At 48.2% G+C, this 22369-nt stretch overlaps 1 protein-coding gene across 5 annotated transcripts in view; it reads left to right on the forward strand.

Moving 5' to 3' along the window:
• The window catches only part of CLEC16A (C-type lectin domain containing 16A), a 232009-nt gene that overhangs the window by 18360 nt on the left and 191280 nt on the right, over positions 1-22369 (forward strand). For all 5 annotated transcript variants that reach the window (XM_043914310.1, XM_043914312.1, XM_043914311.1 and 2 more), the window contains exons 3-7: positions 883-1016; positions 11077-11225; positions 14620-14725; positions 16421-16544; positions 21114-21288. In XM_043914310.1, the coding sequence (XP_043770245.1) occupies positions 883-1016; positions 11077-11225; positions 14620-14725; positions 16421-16544; positions 21114-21288 (688 nt within the window). The remainder of the gene's footprint in view (positions 1-882; positions 1017-11076; positions 11226-14619; positions 14726-16420; positions 16545-21113; positions 21289-22369) is intronic.

The raw sequence follows: 22369 nt of genomic DNA on the forward strand, positions 1-22369 counted from the left end.
TTTTCCAGGCAGGCATATTGGAGTGGGTAGCCATTCCCTTCTCCAGGGGATCTTCCTGACCCCAGGATCGAACCTGCGTCTCCTGCATTGACAAGAAGATTCTTTACCAGTGAGGCACCAGGAAGCCCCTTAGCTTGAATATGGAGAACATAACTAGAAACATTTTCTTCCTTTAAAGAAAGGCATTAGGGGGTCTCCATTTCAAGACTAAAAGAGCCATTGTGTGCCCCCCAAAGTCAGTGCCCCCAGCCTGCATGCAGACAGACATTCTGTCCAGGACAAGAAAGGCCTGGGGACGGGCTGGTGTCCCGTGACCGCATCAGCACTTTCTCTTTTCTTGCAGTTCTCATTCCCTAGATGTGGAAATGACCAGCTTGCCAATCGAGAAACCAGCCAAACTCTTTAACTGTTCAGCATCCTCGTGTCCCTTTGCGGGGAATTACTCTGGTTTCTAGGTTGCTGGGGAGCAGTCAGAGCTATGAAACCTAAGGAAGGAGACTTAGGGGGGACAACTAAGCTTATAAAATATGGATGGAAAACAGCTGCTTGTTGGTTTTAGAAGCGTAGATAGATCACTGTGTCATCATTTAGTTGGGAAAGACCTTTCCCCCTCTATCCGAGATCTGGACGTCCACCACTTCCCAGAGTCAGCACTGTTCTCACATTCCGGGAGGAGAGTCTGAAAGGTTGCGTTTCTCCGAATGGAAGACGGCGGCGTGGAAACTGGGTGTCTCGGAAGCCAAGCCCACACGAGTGATGTGACCAGGCCGCTCCGCAGATGCCTCTGTGGGGTTGCACACACGTGTGCTGGGTGTGCAGCTGGAGGATGATGTGCATCTCCACGTGTGGAAGGCCACTGACCCTGTCCCCTTCTCCCCCCAGCTTCTTCCTGGAGAAGAACATGTTCGTTTTCTTCCTGAACATTCTGCGCCAGAAGTCGGGCCGCTACGTGTGCGTCCAGCTGCTGCAGACCCTGAACATCCTCTTCGAGAACATCAGTCACGAGACCTCGCTCTGTAAGGGCGGTCCTGACCCTGGCCTCCACGCCGCTGGGTGTCGCCGCACATCGCGTGCCGTGGTTTTCGTGTTGCTTTGTGAATGTCTGTGCCCACCATGTGTCTTGGTATGCCTGGGCTGCCTGAGCGCATGCCCCAGGCTGGGCGGCTTAGACGACAGAAATGCATTTTCTCACAGTGCCCGCGGCTGGCAGTCCAAGATCTTGGTGGCGTCAGGGCTGGTTTCTGGTGAGGCCTGTCTTCCTGGGTTGCCGAGGGCCTCTTTCTCTTTGTGTCCTCACATGTTCGTTCCTCTGTGCACGTGGAGAGAGAATCCTGATGTCTCTCCCTTTTTGTAAAGACACCAGTCTTCTTGGATCAGGGCCCCACCCTCTGACCTCATGTGACCTTTAATTACCTCCTGAAGTCCTCCGTTTCCAGATACAGTCCCTTTGGGGGTTAGGGTTTCAGCACATGAGTTTTGGGGGCACACAGTTCAGTCCCTAGTGCCATTTTTAATCCCTGCATGGTAGGGCTAAGAGAGGGCTCCCCTCTGCTGGGTGGTTCCGGGGGTATTTGCATGTCTTCTTTATAACCCGTTATTAAAGAGCTTGGGTCGCTAACAGCCAACAGAATAAGCGCTGGAAGCAGCAGGATGAGGAAGAACGTGGCTGAGGGCGTGGCTTTGGCCCCGGGCATGGGGGGGGGGCGGGGTGTGACTCGGAGCCTCTCCCCGGCGCTTGCTGAGCCCCAGGCTCGTCTGAAACAGCCACCCTGCAAGGCGGGTGCTGTCAGTGCCCTGATTTAATACTCAGAGAGTCTGAGTCACTGGCCCCAGGTCACAGCTCTAGCAAGGCCGGAATCCAGAAGGGGTTTCAGCCCAGGCAAATTAACTCAATGGTCATTAGCTGGGGGTGACTGTGCTCCCAATGAACATTTGTCAGTGTCTGGAGACATTCTTGGTGGGGGAGGCTGTGCTACTGGTCTCTGGGCAGAGGTCAGTGATGCTGTTAAAATCCTACAACATGCAGGACAGCCCCCCACTATTCCCCACAATAAAGGAATAGTTAGCCCAAAATGTCAACAGTGCCCAGGGTGCGAAACCCTGGTTTAGCTCCTAATCCTCTGTGCTTGATCAAAAGCTTTTTTATTCCAAGATGACCGCACCAAGCCTCAGGGCCTGCCTGCTGGAAGCAGGGAAGAGAAAACAGGTGATGGGATGCCTGTGTCACAGGCGGGCTCTTGGCCCCCAAAACAGGGGTGAGAAATGCGTTTCCCCTGAGGAGGGAGGAGGCAGGGGAGGAAAGAGCTGCTGGCTGACGGCCACTAGATGGCGCTGCTGTCCTGGGACGCGGCCACTGGATGGTGCTGCTGTCCCTGAAAATGGCCACTAGATGGCATTGCTGTCCCAGGAGACGCCTGAGGCTTCCCCCGTCTGTGAACTGGCAAATGTGATTTGACTCACTCTCCCTGAGTGGTTTCCCTGTTAACAGCTTTGGTTATGCTGGATGTGAATTGCGGGCAGTTTCTGAAAACTCCGAGAGGGGAAGGCCCAGCTCCGTATTGCAATTCATGGACTGAGAGCCAAGCAAGTCCCAGGCCTGGTACTGCCAACATACGCCCCATGCATATTCCAGGGCGCTGACTCGCCAAGCGGCAGTTTCTGCCTCTCTGAAGTGGAGAGAATCTGAGAACCCGGAGACTGGAGTGGCTTGAGGACAAGTGTGAGAGCGGGTGTGCACAGCGTAGAGTGGGTCTGGCAGGTGGAAGTTTCCAGTTAAAGCTGGCTTTATCCTTAAACCCAGTGTTCCCTCATGTGGCGGTTCTCTGGTAACCCAGCTGACCTCAGGGCTACGGGATTGAAGAGGGGGTTGGGGGCAATAGAAAATGCTGGGCTTTCTGGATCACAGGGCCTCTCTTGCCTCAGGGCTAAAGAGGATATTGTGCTGTAAGAAAACCCAGGCAGATGTTGCTGGCCTGCAGGGAATTCACCAGAGCGCTTTCATAAGCCCTGCCAAGGCAGTAAAAAGTACTCTGTTTTTATAGAACTTGGATGTATGGGGGTGAGAAGGATGGGTGCCTTTTGCTTTTAATTTTCTGATTATAGGAAGAAAATGTCTCCATTGTAAAACAACAACAAAAAGTTAAATGAAAAAGCTATAGAAAGCAGAAGTTCTGGAGAATCTCACCCTAACAGTTCAGTGTTAACACCTACTGTTTTGCCATCTGCTTTCTTTTTTTTTCCTGAACTTAACTAGTGTATCTTAGATTTTCATGTTGTCCATTCATGCATCCCAGCGTTGTTTGGTTCAAGAGCCGCCTCTTTCTGGGCCATAGCTTACTTAACGTGACTGCGGGCATCTAGGTGGTTCCCGGGCTTTCATTATTACGAGCAGGCACTTCACGAGTGCACCTGTTGCCTGTAGGGTTTGGTGACCTAAGTGACGTCAGGCCCGAGAGCCTGAGATTACTTAGAGACTCCTGGGTTTATTATAAAAGGATACCACAGAAAGCCGGCCACGCGGCGAGGGCGTAGTAGAAAAATCCCAGTCGAATAATAGAGGCGCCTGCACCGCCCCCACCATGGCCCCGCCACCCACAGAGTCCGGTCTGGAGGCCCGGAAAAGTCCCGCGGGGGATGCATGGGAGCGCAGGGCTCTTCCAGCTCGGGGTGCAGCCAGGAGGCCGCAGGCTGCTCACCCCCAGCAGCCAGCACAGGCGTCTATGTCTCTGGTGGCCCGGGAACCACTCAGCAGTCCCAGCAGGGCCGACATTCCTTCTCCTGCGGCCCATTCGTCCCCCTCCGCCAACCGCAGCAGGCCAGACACAGTAGAGCGAAGCAGCCCCACCTGGCTGCTTGTTGCAAGTGTGGATTCTGGGTGGGAAGGTTGTGGCCTGTTCCTAGAACAGGATTCTGTATAGCCACAAGGAGACAAAGGAAGCGACATGGATAACTGGGCCGTGGTGATGAGTGAGAAGCCACACGCCAGGTGGGGGCTTCCCGTGTGAGTCACTACACAGAGTTCAGGAGCAGGCAGAACGAGTCTGCGGGGCGGGGAGTTAGGCTGAGGTTCTGTCCTGGGGAGAGGGGACGGATGGAGCAGGGCTATGAGTGTCTTTCGGGAGCTAGAAGCACACTGTCTGATCAGGGTGGTGCTTACCTGGTGCATTTATTTGCAAAAATTCATCACGCTGGACACCTAAGAGGTGTGAGGTGTGTGTGTATGTGTACCTTTATATACACATATATATGTACACACGCAAATAAATATATACACACGTAAGTACGAGTACTTAAAACTCCTATGCATTGCCACATATATCAAGCTATACACTTAGATTTGTGATATATGTAACCTCATTTTTTAATAAGATATTGAAGATAGTTCCCTGTGCTATACAGTAGGTCTTTGTTATTTATTTTATATGTAGTAATATTAGTATATTATAGGCAACCCTGGTGGCAGACAGTAAAGAATCTGCCTGCAGTGCGGGAGACCTGGGTCCGATCCCTGGGTTGGGAAGATCCCCTGAAGGAGGGCATGGCAACCCACTCCAGTATTCTTGCCTGGGGAATCCCACGGACAGAGGAGCCTGGAGGTCTACAGTCCATAGGGTCAGAAAGTGTCAGACACGACCGAAGCGACTTAGCACAATATATATAGTGTAAAATATATCTCTGTATATAGTATAAAATATTATACATAGTATAAAATATTGTATATAGTATAAAATAAGTAAGTATATATAGTAGTGTATATCTATTAATCTCAAATTCCAAATTTATCCCTGCCCTGCTTTTACGCTTTGGCAACCAAAAGTTTGTTATCTGTGAGTTTGTTTCTATTTTGTAAATAAGTTCCTTTGTATCATTTTTTTTAAGAGTCCACATAAAAGTGACATCACAGTTTGTCTGACTTACTTCACTTGGTATGAAAATCTCTAGGTCCATTCTTGTTGCTGTGAATGGTAGTATTTCATTCTTTTTGTGGCTAATATCCCTCTGTGTGTGTGTGTGAGTGTGAGACATTATCTTTATCCATTCATCTATTGATGAACACCTGGATTTCTTCCATGTCTTGGCTATTGTAAATAGTACTGCTATGAACACGGGTACGTGTGTCTTTTCAAGCCAGAGTTGTCATCTTTTCTGGATATGTGACCAGGAGTGGAATTGATGGGTAGTATTCTAGTCCTGTTTTTAGTTTGTTAAGGCACCTCTGTCGTGGCGGCGCCAGTGTGCATTCCCACCGACAGTACAGGATGGTTCCCTTTTCTCCACACCCTCTCCAGCATTTATTATTTGTAGACTTTTTGGTGATTGCCATTCTGACCAGAATGAGGTGATATGATATCACCTCTGAGCAGAATGATGTGATCAACTCATTGTAGTTTTGATTTTCATTTCTCTAATCATTAGTGATGTTGAGCATCTTTTTTTTGTGACTGTCGGCCATCTGTACGTCTTCTTTGGAGAGATGTCTGTTCAGGTCTTCTCTCCCCGTTTTTTGATTGGGTTGTTTATTTTTGTTGATATTGAGCTGTGTGAACTGTTTATATATTTTGGAAATTAAGCCCTTGTTGGTCACATCATTTGCAAATATTTTCTCCCATTCTGTATCTTTTCATTTTGTTTATGGATTCTTTTGCTATGTAAAAGCTTATAGATTTGATTGGGTCCCATTTGTTTATTTTTGTTTTTATTTCTATTGCTTTGGGAGACTGACCAAGAAAACATTGGTACAATTTATGTCAGAGAATGTTTTGCTTATGTTCTCTTCTAGGAGTGTTATGGTGTCGTGAATTTAAGTCTTTAAGTCATTTTTGAATTTATTTTTGTGTTTGGTAAGAGGGTATGTTCTCCCTTCATTTAGTTACATATGGCGCTCTCGCTTTGAAACACTGCTTGCTGAAGAGACTGCCTTTTTGTCATTGTATATTCTTGCTGCCTTTGTTGAAGGTTAGTCAATTGTAGGTGTGAAAGTTTACTTCTGGGATCTCTATTCTGGCCCATAAATCTGTCTGTTTTTGTGCCAATACCACACTGTTTTGATGACTGTGACTTTGTAGTATTGTCGGAAATCTGGGAGGGTTATGCCTCTAGCTTTGTTCTTTTTCCTCAAGAGTGCTGTGGCAGTTCTGGGTCTTTTATGGTTCCATATAAATTTTAGGATTATTTTTTCTACTTCTGTGAAAGACATCATGGGTAATTTGCTAGGAATCACATTAAATCTATAGATTGCTTTGGGTAGTATGGCCATTTTAACTATGTTAAGTCTTCCAATCCAGGCGCTTGGGGTGTCTTTCCATCTCCTCAGAGCATCTTCAGTTTCCTTTCTTGGTATTTTTTACTTTTCAGTGTGTATCTTTCACCTCCTTGATCAGGTTTATTCCTAGGGTTTTTTTTTTTTTGACATGATTTTAAAAGGGATTGTCTTTTTTTCCTCTCTCTAACTTTCTGATATTTCATTGTTAGTGTAAAGAAATGTGACAGATTTCTGTATGTTAATCTTATATCCTGCTACTTTCCTAAGTTCATTTATCAGTTCTAATAGTTTTTTTGTGAAATCTTTGTGTGCATATGTGCTTAGTCATGTCCGACCCTTTGCAACCCCATGGACTGTAGGCCTTCAGGTTCCTCTGTCCATGGAATTTTCTAGGCAGGAATACTGGAGTGGGTTGCCATTTCCTACTCCAAGGGATCGTCTCAACTCAGGGATTGAACCCACATCTCTTGTGTCTCCTGCATTGGTAGGTGAATTCTTTCCCACTGGTACCACCTTTAGGGTTTTCTATATAGAGTATCTTGTCATCTGCATGTAATGACAATTTTACTTATGCCCTTCCACCTTCCAATTTGGATGCCTTTTATTTCTTTTTCTTGTCTGATTTTTATGTCTAAGACTTCCAATACTATGTTGAATAAAAGTGGTAAGAGTGGGCATCATTGTCTTGTTACATAATTTAATGGGAAGGCTTTCAGCTTTTCATCATTGAGTATCATGTTGGCTGTGGGTTTATCATAAATGACTTTTATTATGTTGAGATATGTTCCCTCTAGACCCACTTTGGTGAAAATTTTTATCATGAAGGAATGTTGAATTTTATCAAATGCTTTTTCCATATCTGTTGAGATGATCATGTGACTTTTGTCTTTCCTTTTGTTGATGTGGTATATCACACTAATTGATTTGCGTTGTTGAACCATCCTTGTGACCCTAGGGTGAATCCAACTTGATCACAGTGTGTGATCTTTTTTATCTGTTGTTGGATGTGGTTTGCTAATATTTTGTTCAAAATTTTTGCCTCTGTATTCATCAAAGAGACTGGCCTGTAATTTTCCTTTTTAGTAGTATCTTTGTCTGGTTTTGGTATCAGGGTCTTGGTGGCTCATAGAAGGAATTTGGGAGTGTTCCCTCCTCTACAGTCTTTTGGAAGAGTTGAGTTTTTAAAAATTAATTAACTTATTTACTTTTGGCTGTGCTGGGTCTTGGTTGCTATGCTCGGGCTTTCACTAATTGTGGTGCACAGGCTTCTCACTGCGTTGGTCTCTCTTGCTGCAGAGGCTCTAGGGCACGCAGGCTTCAGTAGCTGTGACGCATGGGCTCAGTTGCCCTGTGGCATGTGGAATCTTCCCAAAGCAGGGATCAAACTGGTGTGGCCTGCATTGGCAGGCAGGTTCTTACCCACTGGACCACCAGGGAAGTCCTGAAAGAGTTTCAGAAGGATCACTGCAAGTTCTTTTATGTTTGGTAGAATTCCCCAGTGAAGCCATCTGGTTCTGGTCCTAGACTTTTGTTTGAAGGGAGTTTTTTCTTTTTTTGAATTACAGATTCTGTTTCCCTTCTAGTGATTAGTCTATTTCTTTTTGATTCAGTTGTGGAGGGCTGTATGGACAAGTTTCTAGAAACTTGTCCATGTCTTCTAGGTTGTCCACTTTGTTGGCATATGACCCTTTAGAGTATATGCTTGTGATTTTTTTGCTTTTTGTGTTTCTGCAGTATCAGTTGTTATTTCTCTTTTTTTGTTTCTTATTTTGTTTATTTGGGTTCTCTGTTTTTTCTTGGGGAGCCTGGCCACAGGTTTGTTGATTTTGTTTATCCTTTCAAAACACTAGCTCTTGGTTTTATTGATTTTTTAAATTGTTTTCTTTATTTATTTCCTCTCTGATTTTTACTGTTTCCTTCCTCCTGCTGACTTTAGGTTTTGTTTGTTCTTTTTCTATTTCTTTTAGGTGGTAGGTTAGGTTGTCTTTCTTGAGATTTTCCTTTTTTGAGGAAGGCCCATATGGGCTTCCTTTGTGGCTCAGCTGGTAAAGAATCCGCCTGCAGTGCAGGAGACCTGGTTTGGGAAGATCCCCTGGAGAAGGGAATGGCTACCCACTCCAGTATTCTGGCCTAGAGTCGCAGAGTCGGACAGGACTGAGTGACTTTGACTTTGACTTTCACTTGTATCACTTTGAACTTCCTTCTTAGGACTGCTTTTGTTGCATCCTATAGATTTTGGGCTTCCCAGGTGGCACTAGTGGTAAAGAATCCGCTTGTCAATGCAGGAGGTGCAGGAAATATGGGTTCGATCCCTGGGTTGGGAAGATCCCCTGGAGGAGCGCACGGCAACCCACTTTCATGCTCTTGCCTGGAGAATCCTATGGACAGAAGACCTTGGCAGGTTACAGTCCATGGGGTCACAAAGAGTTGGACACGACTGAAGTGACTTAGTACGCACAGATTTTGTATGATTGTGTACAACCTCATTTTTGTGCTTAAGTTGCTTCAGTCATGTCTGACTCTGACGCTATGGACTGTAGCACAGCCAGACTCATCTGTCCATGGGATTTTCCTCATTTTGAAATGTGTTAAAATTCTTAGGACCCCACTGCCTGTTCTGTTAGAGTGAGCCGTGAGACTTACCTCAAGAATTGTTGTAATTGAGATTTTGAAAGCGACAGACTTGATGTCCTACCTGCAGCGCCTCGGAGACCGTCCTGAGGCGACCCTGGCAGCGTGCCCTCCCTGCGGCCCCTCTCGTCCCGTGCCCCTGGATGACTCTTCTTGGTGTATTTGGTAGTTCCAACCTTTTCAGTAATTCTCTGAGTGGCCTAAGTTAGGTACCTCTTTGGCAGCAAACAGCTTTCTGTTTTTTTCTGTTTCCCCCAAGAACAGCAGTCATGGCGACGGGTGGACTGGGGGTGGAGGTTCGGGGTCTCCAAGTCCCAGTATGGAGGTGAAGTGTGGTAGCTCATGCGATAGAGGGCTCCTCAGTGTCCGCAGAGCTTTTCCTGTTTTACCTGCTTCCTCACGTGAGGAAGGTCCCATTAATTCCTGTTTGCAGATGGGAGAGCTGGGGAGTGAGGAGCGTAAGCATCCGGCCCAAGGTCACCCAGCTGGGAAGCCGCTGAGGCAGTGTGGGTCCAAGTTTACCTTTGAAGCCAGTGCTTCTGAGATGTGAGCATGACGGGGAAGCCCAGCGGGCCTTCTTAACACACAGAGCGCTGCGCCCACCCAGAGATCTGAGTAGGTGGGCAGGGCCGGGGCCCAAGACCCCGCAAGTCTTGATAAGCTCCAGGGAGGCCATATTGCTGGTCCCACAGCCAGAAGTAGAGAGGCGCCGGCCCGCTCTCCCGCCTCGCTGAGTCTGCCCGTATGCTGGTGTGGGTCATGCCCAGCCTTTACCCATCTGTGGGGAGGCAGCCAGAATGGAAGGGCAGACGGTGGGCATGGCAGCGCTGGCTTCGCAGGGTGGCTGGTGAGGACTCAGAGGACAACTTGTTTGGCCAGGGCCCAAGGCCGAGACTGCAGAGTGCAGGCCCATGAGTGGCAGGAGTTTGTAGACTGTTTTTGCTGGCAAGCACAGCTTCCAAAACTAGTAGATCTAGTGGCTGACATTCAGCTTCAAAAGTGACAGCATTAAGATCTGTATTTTCTAGCTTCCTTTGTACAGCTGGAAGCTCTCACCACGGGAAGCTCTCTCCAAGCAGGGCCTGGGAGCTTAGCAGGATGGCCGCTCCCTTGTGGATCCAGTGCCCCAGGGCCTCGTTATCCAGTTTTCCTCCTTGGCCCCAACGTGAAATGCAGGTCGCTCAGTCGTGTCCGACTCTTCGCAACCCCATGGACTATACAGTCCTTGGAATTCTCCAGGCCTGAATACTGGAGTGGGTAACCTTTCGCTTCTCCAGGGAATCTTCCCATCCCAGGCATCGAACCCAGATTTCCCGCGTTGCGGGCAGATTCTTTACCAACTGAACCACCAGGGAAGCCCAAGAATATAGGAGTGGGTAGCCTATCCCTTTTCTAGCGGATCTTCCAGAGCCAGGAATCGAACTGGGGTCTCCTGCATTGTAGGCGGATACTTTACCAGCTGAGCTACCAGGGAAGCCCGTGGCCCCCATGAGGGCGTGGTATTAACACAGGACAGTGAACTGAAGTTTGAATTCCATTCCTGACTTACTGTCTGTCCGTCCTCAGGCAGATTAATTAACCTTAGTGTTTTTACTCACCTGCAAAACAGGGCAAACAAGGCCTACTCTGCAGGTTCACTGAATGATGATGCAAAGCAGTCTGCCTGGTGCTGGCCGGGTCGTGGAGGTTCAGCCTCCAAGGGCCTCTATGAAATCGTGTTGCCCCTATAGGAAGGGAAAAGCCATGCGGAGCCCGCTGTGGCACTCAAGGGTGACAGTGTGACTTCTGATGGCGAAATGGGGCCATCTTTCATAAGACACGGTGCAGCTGACCCTCGTCTGTGGGTGGTTTGTGAAACTGCCCACATAGCACCTGGTCTGCCCCACCACCGGCCCTCTCACTGAACTTTGCTAGCAACGGAGGAAAATGCTCGAGCATTCTTGTGTCTGGTGTGGGAGGCAGCCGTGTCCTGGGCTTTCTGGGGCCTCGCTCTTGAACTTTGTAGTGACTACGCATGGTGGCTGATTTCTGTGCTGGTTAAAGGTTAAGCTGCTCCCTGTCAGCCTGACTGGTTCAAGTCCCTTCACATGGTCATCTGCTCATTCCTGGACTTTCTCTGCTTGTCTTTCCTCCGGCATGAATTAATTAACCTGTTGTTTTTTTCTTTTTTTTTCTCCCTCTAGATTATTTGCTCTCTAATAACTATGTAAATTCTATCATTGTCCACAAGTTCGACTTTTCTGATGAGGAGATTATGGCATATTACATATCATTCCTGAAAACACTTTCGTTAAAACTCAACAACCACACGGTCCATTTCTTTTACAATGAGGTAAGTAGCTGCACAGAGGCATGTTTGGTTGGAAGCTAGCCAGTTCAAGCAGTGCCTTTGGTTCAGGTGACCTTGTGTCTGTTTACAAAGCACATATGCATTCACCGTTTCCTGATTCACTATTTCATAGCAACACTGTTTGACCTTGGCAGGGTTTTGTTTTTTTGCTTTTTTAATGGAACAAGTTACCTTTTCTGTTTTTAATGTAAAATTCAATTTGTGCTACCTGAGAGCATGATACTCTTGGTAGGGAGAAGTGCCCAGAAACTAACCTGGGGTTGTGTTCCTCTGTTGGCAAAACAGTGACGACTCCAGTCAAACCCAACTTTGCCACCTCCCTGTTATGTGACCTTAAAGGAGTCTTAGTCCTCTGAGCCTCACTTTCTTCATCTGAGAAATGGTGATGATAGTTTCTACCTTGAAGGGTTTTCCAGGGGTTGAATTAAATGAGATGATGTCTTCAAAGCACCTAGTACGTACCTGACTCCCTAAAACTGTAGCCCTTGTTGTGCTTTATACACTAAAATCCCTGATATTCTTTGGGAGAATTACTAACAATTTAAATAAATGAGTTGCCATTGTTCTTACAGTTAAGAAGAGCTTGAGCGATCAGGTCAATAAATCTCACATTCCAGAAAGTACAGATTCTGGCCCTCCTGGGACTGGCTCATCCTGTGGCTCGATCACTTTGTGAGCGACCCAGACTTTTCCATCGTCCTGCTCTGCTGAGCTGGCATCTGTCTCTAGGCTCAAACCCCTCATGGTCTCAGGATGGCTGCAGAAGTCCAGACACCACACACTCACTGCCACTGCTGAAAACCCCGATGAGATCACGTCCTTTCTTGTGCCCCCTTCTAACTTTCCCCAAAACTTCTTTCCCAGAAGCCTCCAGCAGACTTCTTTTCCCGTCTTGCTGGTCAGAATTCTGTCACATTTCTCTCACTGTGTCTGGTGTTGGGGAATGGCCTGGCAGGGCAGTTCTGGCTCAGTCTCTCACAAGGCTGCAGTCATCCGAAGGCTGGATTAGGGTTGGGGGATCTGCTTCCAGGATGGCTCATCCCCATGGCTGACCATTCAGCGCTGGCTGTTGCTGGGAGGCCTCAGTTACACAGTCCCTTCTAGGGGGTTGCTCGGGCGTCGTCCTGGCGTGGCAGTTGGCGTCCCATAGAATAAATGATCCCAAGACACCAAGGCAAGCTGTAACGCCTTTCCTGACAGGGCCTCAGAAGCCACACACCGTCTTCCATTGTCTTCTTTAGGCTGCCCAAGCCAGCCCTGACTCAGCGTGGAAGGAGGCACAGGGTGTGACTCTCGGAGGTGAGGGTCGCTGGGCCATGTTGGGGGCCAGCTGCCACACAGCCACGTGCTGTTTGTCCAGCAGGTGTCCTCTGATCGGTGGTCACATATGCTGCACAACCTGTACTTGAAGTCAGACCATGGTCTCAGACATTTCCTCTGAGTTTGGGCAAAATCCACCCAGCTGTCTTCGTAGGATGTGGCAACAGCCTCCTGCGCTTTGATTTGTTTTGTCTAGATTTGTAGTGAGCAAAAACTGGCCTCTTGCTCACATATCGTTCCTGAAAACGCTTTCGTTAAAACTCAACCACCACACGGTCCATTTCTTTTACAAGGGAAGGCCGCTCTTCCCTTTTACAAAGGGAAGGAATACTAGCTGCCAGCCACAAGGTGTGGGATGGTTTAGAAGATTGACGTTGTGTGGCCCGGTGCCTGGTACACAGTAGGTGCTCACTGACTGTGTCCAGAGACCAAGGGGTGCTGTTTGCATCCTGGGCAGAAGGAAACCCACCTGCAAAGTTCAGACCGGAGAGGGGGCCAGGTTCTTCCCCAGCTCATGTGCAGCTGAGCTGTGCATCTGCTGGTGGGGGGGTGGGCGGAGAGGGCAGGACGCAGGGATTCTGGGGCCGTGGTGATGCTCCTGGAAGCATATCCAGCTGATCCCAGAGGAGTCACAGGAGCCTGATCTTTTAGGTGGACTTGGTTTCCGTTTCTGTGGGCTCTTGCCGTAGCTGCCACCTGTTAGGTGCACACCTGTGTCTAGTGCTCAAAGTCGCGTTGCCCTCATTAGACAGGTGTCACCTCACTGAAGCTGGTTCCGGCTTCCCTGCCTGGGGGTGTCCTCCAGTCTCATCGGGCGCCATGCGAAACACTGGCCAGAAGAGGGCAGCAGAGCATGTCATTTCATGCTCCCGGGTCCTGCGCGCTTTTCCTTAAGGCTCCACTTCTCTGCTTCTGAACGGTTTTGATCTGTTCTCTGGTTTTGATCTGTTCTCTGGTTTTGATCTGTTCTGATAACCCCTTTTTAATGGCAGAAGATTCCCAAGGCCCTCCTCTTCCACGGTAATGTTTACACTTGTAGTGTTTGCAAATGGAGATATATGTTAGCAAAAGGAAAGGAAAGCACAGTCATGTCTGACTCTCTGCGATTCCATAGCCTATAGCTTGCCAGGTCCTCTGTCCATGGCATTCTTCAGGCATGAGTACTGGAGTGAGTTGCCAGTCCCTTCTCCAGGGGATTTTCCCGACCCAGGGATTGAACCTGGGTCTCCTGCATTGCAGGCAGATTCTTTACCAACTGAGCTACTAGGGAAGCCTATATATTAGCTAAAAGATGTTCTAAATGTAGTCAGACTTTGCACTTTGCCTTTTGAAATGCTGCTTGTTGAAGCAGAATCTAATAACAACATCTGGAATTATCATCGAGTGCTCCTTCGGTATCAGGCACTGCACCTGAAATAATCTCATTTAATATTAGCAACCACGAAGTGGGAATTTTACAGATGTTGAAATGGAGACTTAGAAATACTGCATCACACAGCTAAGAGTGGTGGAACAGATCCTGAACCTAGGCCTGGCGTTGGCTGGACCCATTTCTGTTTCTTCCATGGTCTCACTGTCTCACCCCTCCCCATGTTCCCCGTAGGGAGTGAACCACTGGCTTAAGGTTCACGTGGGTGCTGTGTGTGTGTTTTACTGACGTCTCTGATAGGATTCCCTGGTAGCTCAGCTGGTCAAGTATCCGCCTGCAATGCAGGAGACCCCGGTTCGATTCCTGGGTTGGGAAGATCCCCTGGAGAAGGGATAAGCTACCCACTCCCGTATTCTTGGGCTTCCCTGGTGGCTCAGCTGGTAAAGAATCCGCCTGCAATGCGGGAGACCTGGGTTTGATCCCTGGGTTTTGAAGATCCCCTGGAGAAGCAAAAAGCTACCCACTTCAGTATTCTGGCCTGGAAAATTCCATGGACTGTATAGTCCATGGGATCACAAAGAGTCAGACATGACTGAGCAACTTTCACTGATAGGGTTCAGAAATCCGGGGTGGGGGCAGGCCTGTCAATGGGTGTGTGACTCATTTTGGGTACTTGTTGTGTTTTAGCACACTAATGACTTCGCCCTGTACACAGAAGCCATCAAATTTTTCAACCACCCTGAAAGCATGGTCAGAATTGCTGTAAGAACCATAACCTTAAACGTCTACAAAGGTAAGTTCCCCTGTGAGCTTGCGCCTTGTTGGGTTTCTAACATGACAGCTAGTGCTTGCTCTCCTGAGTGCCTACAGACAGTTCTGTGGTGGTGTCAGGGAGTTCATTTATGGCTGGGTTTATTATGGCTGGGGTTACCTGTCTCATGAAAGGTTGTCATCATGGACCATGTAGCCACCCCCTTACATAAATTCCTATGCCTCCGCCTTGTCCATGCACACTTAGTTCTGCATGGGAAAGTCTCCCACAGTGCCGACACAGGGAAGGCGTGATGGCCTGAGAGGGGCACATGTGTTAATTAGATAAGGCACAGCTGTCTTTGAAACTCAAACGAGTCTTTGAATTTGCCCCTTGGCCTGTAAAATATACTTCAGTACCGCCAGGAGGCGTGTTATCTGTAAAGAACGCACAAGCGCATTTCTTGTTGCAAACAGCAGGGGGCAATGTTGTATTCTCAACCTGCTGCAAAGCCCAACAACAAATTCCTCCCCTCTCTCAAAAAGTACTGAACGCCCAAATCACTGCCCCCAGGAGAAAGCCCTTCTGTGGCTTCTCGTCCCCAGGGGCACAGAGGCTGGCTGGACATGAATCTCCTGGCCTGGAGTGTGCTGGGCTCTCTGCCCAACAACGCCCAGGTCACTTCCCGTGTAGTCCCCACTCTGGAGCCAGGACCCTGTTTTCTCAGGGACCAGATGCTTTGACCTTCTCAAGTTAAGACGTTATTACTGGGTATGACCCCTAATTGGGAGGGGGGTTTAGGCGCTGCTCGGGGACTCACTCCAGCCTGGTTCTGGGATGGCCTTAGCCTGGAGAGCCTTCTAAGAGCTCAGAGTGGGGACCATCTGGGGGTCATAACCTGGGGGCCAAATCCAGCTCTCAGGTTTTCGTTGGTTTAGATATTTTTTTGAAAAAATACATAGTCATCGACATTTAAAATGAGAGAGCTGGAGTCACAGCCTGGATTTCTGACTTGAGAAGGTAGATGTGGCTGTTGCGGGCGCACAGTCCTGCAAGGCAGGGGTGAACCGGCCCCGAGAATTGCTGCTATGGGGTCAGGCCGTGCGCCTCCGTTCACCCACTGGGCCTGCTGGCTTCGCTCACCGGTTACCGGCCAGCCCACAGGCCTCTGGACTCATGACCCGGTCTGAGCCCCAGCCCTGCCGCCTCCTGCTCTCCGCTCTCTTCTAACCTGTGTCTTTCTGTTTAGATGCCTCCTGCCCTAGCTCTCTGCCCCTCTGAGCAACTGTCTCACCCTCCCAGCTCCTAACCCTGTTAACTGTTGTCTGTTTTTTGCCTTTCCTTCAATGACGATTCCCGTGTTCCTTATTCCAGTGTCATGTAAGTTAATAACTTCTGGTTTTCTGCTTTCTTGACTTACCCTTACATGCAAATACGAGAAACTTGCTTGAGAATGGTGTAGTTTTCATCGTAGTCTAGCTAAATGCACTGCTGATAAGATTTCCTCATGCACTATCAATGTTTAACCCTGATTCATTGATTTTGTTAATTATAAAAATAACATAACTACCTTCATAGTTTTCTGAAAAAGGCAACCATTTTAAAGTATTTCCAGGAAAGACAGAAAAGAGTCAGATTATAGTAGAGGGCTTTTTCATTGCATTTTTTTTTAATCTCCCCTCAAGTTATTTTTGGTAGCTTGACTTTTTTTTTCTCTTCTTTTGTGAATCTTCTCAGTGGATAACCAGGCCATGCTGCACTATATCAGAGACAAAACTGCTGTCCCTTACTTCTCCAATTTGGTCTGGTTCATTGGGAGCCACGTGATCGAGCTTGATAACTGTGTACAAACAGATGAAGAGTAAGTGATTACCCCAGGATACCTGTTAGGTGGACAGAATGCTTTGGGGAGAATTCTGTTCTCATTGAGAAGAAAGCCAAACACTAGAATAAAACTTACCACCACCCCCCACCCCGCCCCCGTGCGTAGGCAGACTATGGACTTCCATACTCTGAAAGGTTCCACCCAGATTTCCACTATTCTTAGCAATAGAAAGTTGGAAACCACTCAGATACCTCCCAGAGAGGAACAGGGTAAATGAATCGAGTGCACCCATAGACGGGGTGCTGGGCAGCTGGTGTAAAGATGAAGATGACCTTCCACCAGTGATTGGATAAACACCGCACAATATCCATCTCAGGATGGATGAGACACAGCTTGCAGTGGAATAATATTCAGCAATAAAAAGGACCAAAGTATCAATACATACAACACCCTGGGTGAACCTTGAAAGCATTATGCTCAGTGAAAGGATGCAAGGGGCCATATATTATATGATTCTACTTATATGAAATGGCCAGAATAGGCAAATCCATAGAAGCAATAGATTAGTGGTTTCCTAGGGTTGGAGGAGGGGTGTGTGGGGTGGGGTGCGGAAATGGAAAATGACTGCCTGGGCTTTTTTGAGGCGAGGGGATAAAAATGTCCTAAGGTTGATTGTGATAATGGTTGGAAAACTCTGTGAATATGTATTAGTCACTCAGTCATGTCTGATTCTTTGAGACCCCATGGACTGTAGCTCACCAAGCTTCTCTGTCCATGGGATTCTCCAGGCAAGAATACTGGAGTGGGTTGCCATTTCCTGCTCCAGGGGGTCTTCCCGACCCAGGGATCAAGCCCAGGTCTCCTGCATTGCAGGTAGATTCTTTGCCATCTGAGCCATTAAATTGTATACTTTGGGTAAAGATTTTGGTGTGTGAATTCTATATCAGTAAATCTGTTTAAGAAAAAATTAAGATGGTGATAAATAGACGTCTCAGAACAGGATTTCTCAAACTCTGCCTGTTCATCTCTTGAACTAGGTAATTCTTTGTGGTGGGGCATCCTGTGCTTCATAGGGTGTTTAGCAGCACCCCTGGCCTCCACCCTCTAGACGCCAGTAGTGCCCCTTTCCAATTGTGAAAACCAAAACTGTCTCCAGACAGAGGTCTCCTTTAAGGGAAAATTGTATCAGTTGAGAACCACTGCCCCAGAGTGACGGCTTTGCACAGATCTGGTGAGAAGTACACCTAGATGGGGTCAGGACGATAAAGGGACTCAGGAAGGAGGTCTCTTGGGGCTGCAGAGGGCTAGAGAGAGAGAAAATATTAGCTTCCACATTGGCAAAGAAATAAGGTTCTGTGGATCACAGAGCAGTTGGGAGAATGAGGACCCATATAGATATGGATGAGGCTTCACAGGTGGCTAAGTCATAAAGAATTCACTTGCCAATGTGGGAGATGCAAGAGACTCAGGTTCAATCCCTGGGTTGGGAAGATCCCTTGGAGTAGGCAACCCACTATGGTATTCTTGCCTAGGAAATCCCATGGACAGAGAAGCGAGGTGGGTTATAGTCCGTGGAGTCACAGAGAGTTGGACATGACTGAGCGATTAAAAAAAAAAAGGAATTATAGATATGAATAGTCATGGATATGAGACTTGATGAAACACAGCTCCAGAAAGAACCGAAAGTTATTCAAGGAAGAAAGTGTACTCCTGGTCCTCCACGTGACTGCAGTGACTGGTTATAATGTCAACACCAGTTGCTGATGACTGCTGGGTAGGGAGGGGCGGAGGGAACACAGATTTCTGTCATCAAGGCAGGTCCTTGTGTACTATCTAAAATGGCTCAGTCACAAAATAGAGGGCCTTGCAGATTGCAAAATAGAGGGAGGAATTATCCACAGAAACCCCTAAAAGAGTTGAAAACTGCTTCCTCTGGAGAGTGGGCAGGGGTGGGGGAGGCAGGGCCAGGAGCTTCTATGTTTTTTTTATCTGCTCATCAGTTCTATTGGATTTCTAAATCCGTGTGTTCAGTTGCTCAGTCGTGTATGACTCTTTGTGACCCCATGGATTGCAGCACGCCAGGCTTCCTTGTCCTTCACTATCTCCCAGAGTTTGTTCAAATTCATGTCCATTGAGTCGGTAGTGCCATCCAACCATCTCATCCTCTGTCGTCCCCTTCTCCTCCTGCCCTCAATCTTTCCCAGCATCAGGGTCTTTCCCAAGGAGTCAATTCTTCATATCAGGTGGCCAAAGTATTGGAGTTTCAGCCTAAGCATCAGTCCTTCCAATGAATATTCAGGACTGATTTCCTTTAGGATGGACTGGTTGGATCTCCTTGCTGTCCAAGGGACTCTGAAGAGTCTTCTCCAACACCACAGTTCAAAAGTATCAATTCTTCCGTGCTCAGCTTTCTTTATAGTCCAACTCTCACATCCATATATGACTACTGGAAAAACCATAGCTTTGACTAGACGGATCTTTGTTGGCAAAGTAATGTCTCTGCTTTTTAGTGTGCTGTCTAGGTTGGTCATAGCTTTTCTTCCAAGGAGCAAGCATCTTTTAATTTCATGGCTGCAGTCACCATCTGCAGTGATTTTGGAGCCCCCCAAAATAAAGTCTGCCACTGTTCCCACTGTTTCACCATCTATTTGCCATGAAGTGATGGGACCGGATGCCATGATCTTGGTTTTCTGAATGTTGAGCTTTAAGCCAACTTTTCCACTCTCCTCTTTCACTTTCATTAAGAGTCTCTTTAGTTCTTTTTCACTTTCTGCCATAAGGGTAGTGTCATCTGCATATCTGAGGTTATTGATATTTCTCCCGGCAATCTTGATTCCAGCTTCTGCTTCATCCAGCCCAGCATTTCTCATGATGTACTCTGCATATAAGTTAAATAAGCAGGGTGACAGTATACAGCCTTGACATACTCCTTTTCCTATTTGGAACCAGTCTGTTGTTCCATGTTCAGTTCTAACTGTTCCTTCTTGACCTGCATACAGATTTCTCAAGAGGCAGGTCAGGTGGTCTGGTATTCCCATCTCTTTCAGAATTTTCCAAAGTTTGTTATGATCCACACAAAGGCTTTGGCGTAGTCAATAAAGCAGAAGTAGATGTTTTTCTGGAGCTCTCTTGCTTTTTTGATGATCCAACAGATGTTGGCAATTTGATCTTTGGTTCTTCTGCCTTTTCTAAATCCAGCTTGAATATCTGGGATTTCACAGTTCACTGGCTTGGAGAATTTTGAGCATTACTTTACTAGCGTGTGAGATGAGTGCAATTGTGCGATAGTTTGATTATTCTTTGGCATTGCCTTTCTTTGGGATCGGAATGAAAACTGACCTTTTCCAGAGCTATGGCCACTGCTGAGTTTTCCAAATTCGCTGGAATATTAAGTACAACACTTTCACAGCATCATCTTTTAGGATTTGATATAGCTCAGCTGAAATTGCCACCTCCATATGGAAATAACATACTGTTTATCTGTTAGTGGTGGGACTATGGGAGACTTTGATTTCTTTTTGCTCTTATTTTCTTCTTTAGTTGTCTGTCCCCTCCAGTGACCATCTATTACTTGAGTAATAATCATAGTAGAAACAAAAGGTCTTGGATCTAGATTGCTTTTTGTGGCAGATAACCACTCTGCAGGAGGGGAAGGGGCCCCGTCGACTGTTTCAGGTCTTTGTCCTTGTTGAACGTGAGGCCGATCCACTCGTAGGGCCTGAACAGCCCCAGTGCCTGTGTCTTCCCTGGAAGCAGGCAGAGCCTCCTGGGACCTGGGGTGTCACGTCTTCATGTGGCGCCCCTCTTATGGTCAGGACTGAGGTTGGCTGAGGCTGTTGAGGCCTGCCTATTTCCTCAGAACTCTTCAGGAGGGTTTAATTAGTGAAGATTTATTGTTCCATTAATGCTGCTTATCTCAAGAGCCAGGGATCTTGCCACTTGGACCAGTGGCTGCTCATGTTTGAAGTGCCTGGCTAAAAGCTTCCCTGGGTTTTCCTGTGTTTACCCATTTTGTTGGGGACCGTGGTGATGATGATGGAGTCCATTGTTCCGAGGCCCCCAGAAAGTGGGGGGGATCCCATTATTGCTGTTGTTATTGTTTAGTCGCTCAGTTGTGTCCGACTCTTTGCAACCCCGTGGGCTGCAGCACACCGGGCTCCCCTGTCCTTCATCATCTCCCTGAGCTTGCTCAAACTCATGTCCATTGAATTGGTGATGCCATCCAACCATCTCATCCCCTGTCGACCCCTTTTCCTTCTGCCCTCAATCTTTCCCAGCATCAGGGTCTTTTCTAATGAGTTGGCTCTATGCAAAAGGTGGCCAAAGTATTGGAGCTTAAGCTTTAGCATGGTGGTGATGGTGGAGTCCATTGAACTGAGGCCCCCAGAAAGTGGGGGGATCCCTCGAGTCCCCTAAAATCGAATGCAGTGGACCTGTCCATGTTTCCTTCCTGTAATCTACTGGGAGGGCCAGGATAGGTGTCTCTCAAGACTGGCTCAGATATTTGTTTGTGAAGCAAGTGCCCCCAGCAACCTAAGTCTCATGCCATTGGTGTTCAGCTCTGAGCCTGGGCGTGGGGGCTGAGATGGGCCTCTCTCCGGGCAGGCACCGGAATCGGGGGAAGCTCAGTGACCTGGTGGCTGAGCACCTGGACCACCTGCACTATCTCAACGACATCCTCATCATCAACTGCGAGTTCCTCAATGACGTGCTCACGGACCACCTGCTCAACAGGCTCTTCCTGCCGCTCTACGTGTACTCACTGGAGAACCGGGACAAGGTGCGCCCGGGCGGGGGCGTGTGCAGGCGGGAGGAGCAGTCACCCCAAGGGGACAGGGCCTGCAAGGGACCACGGCTTGGAGCCTGAGGGACAGTCGTTTCCTCCCCTTTTCTTTCCTGAGAGGGGGGTGAAGGAGAGGGTAGGAGGGAGGGAAGGAGAGAGAGAGAGACGGACAGAGCGTATGAGCGTGTGTGTGTGTGTGGACAGTAAATGAATGAGAAAAGATTACTGACATCCAAAGGAGACAGGAAACCTCTACAAATTCAGGGTTTTGGTTTCTGTGAGTCCTTCTGAGGTGCTCTCATCCCTGCTCACTTTTTCGGCTAGTTGCCAGAGCTAATTGACTTGGAGAAGATCCAGCCGGCTGCAAAACTTGAATGGCTGCAGGGGATGGAGCGCACCCAGGAAAAGATGCCAGGGCAGGGACTGTCCACAGTGACAGGCAGTGGAGCCCTCAGAGGGTTGGAGCCCGTTCATGGGCACTTTCTCAGATATGCCCTCTCCCTCCTCTCAGAGTTTCTGGCTCAGGGGTCTGGAGGGCACTGGGACCCTGCGCCCGAAGTGATTCTGAGCTGGTGGTTCTCCGTGCCCGCCCCCGAGAAAAATGCCATCTCGAGGAGAGGGGACCTTTGGCCAGCACCTCCGAGAATGAAGGGGCAGAGGCCTTGGCAGGAGGTGGGACAGAGCCAGCTGGTTACTCTGCAGGGATTTCAGCCTCTGTTTGTGTCCCGGCAAGACGGGGGTGTAGCTTTCTTTTTGGAGACAGAACACGGGGCTTCTCGCTACAAACAAGTGACTCAAAGAAAACTGCAGCCCTAACGAGAGCAACCTGATGCTGCTCTGGAAGTGGAGAGAAAGCTGGGGAATTGGCGTTTTCAGACCTGGGTTCAAATTCTGCCTCTTTCCTCGTGACCATGGAGCAGGCAGTCTACCTCCCTGAGCAAAACAAGGGTCCTGAAGATCCTTACAGGCTTGTAGGAGATGGAGCTCGTTGGAGCCCAGTACAGATGAGGGGCTTCTCTGAGGTCAGGGTACCCTCACCTCTCCCTGCCCCACTTCCTGAGCGCAGGCCTCCAGGGCC

This window comes from Cervus elaphus, chromosome 10 (genome assembly GCF_910594005.1).
Source record: "Cervus elaphus chromosome 10, mCerEla1.1, whole genome shotgun sequence".
NCBI lineage: Eukaryota > Metazoa > Chordata > Mammalia > Artiodactyla > Cervidae > Cervus > Cervus elaphus.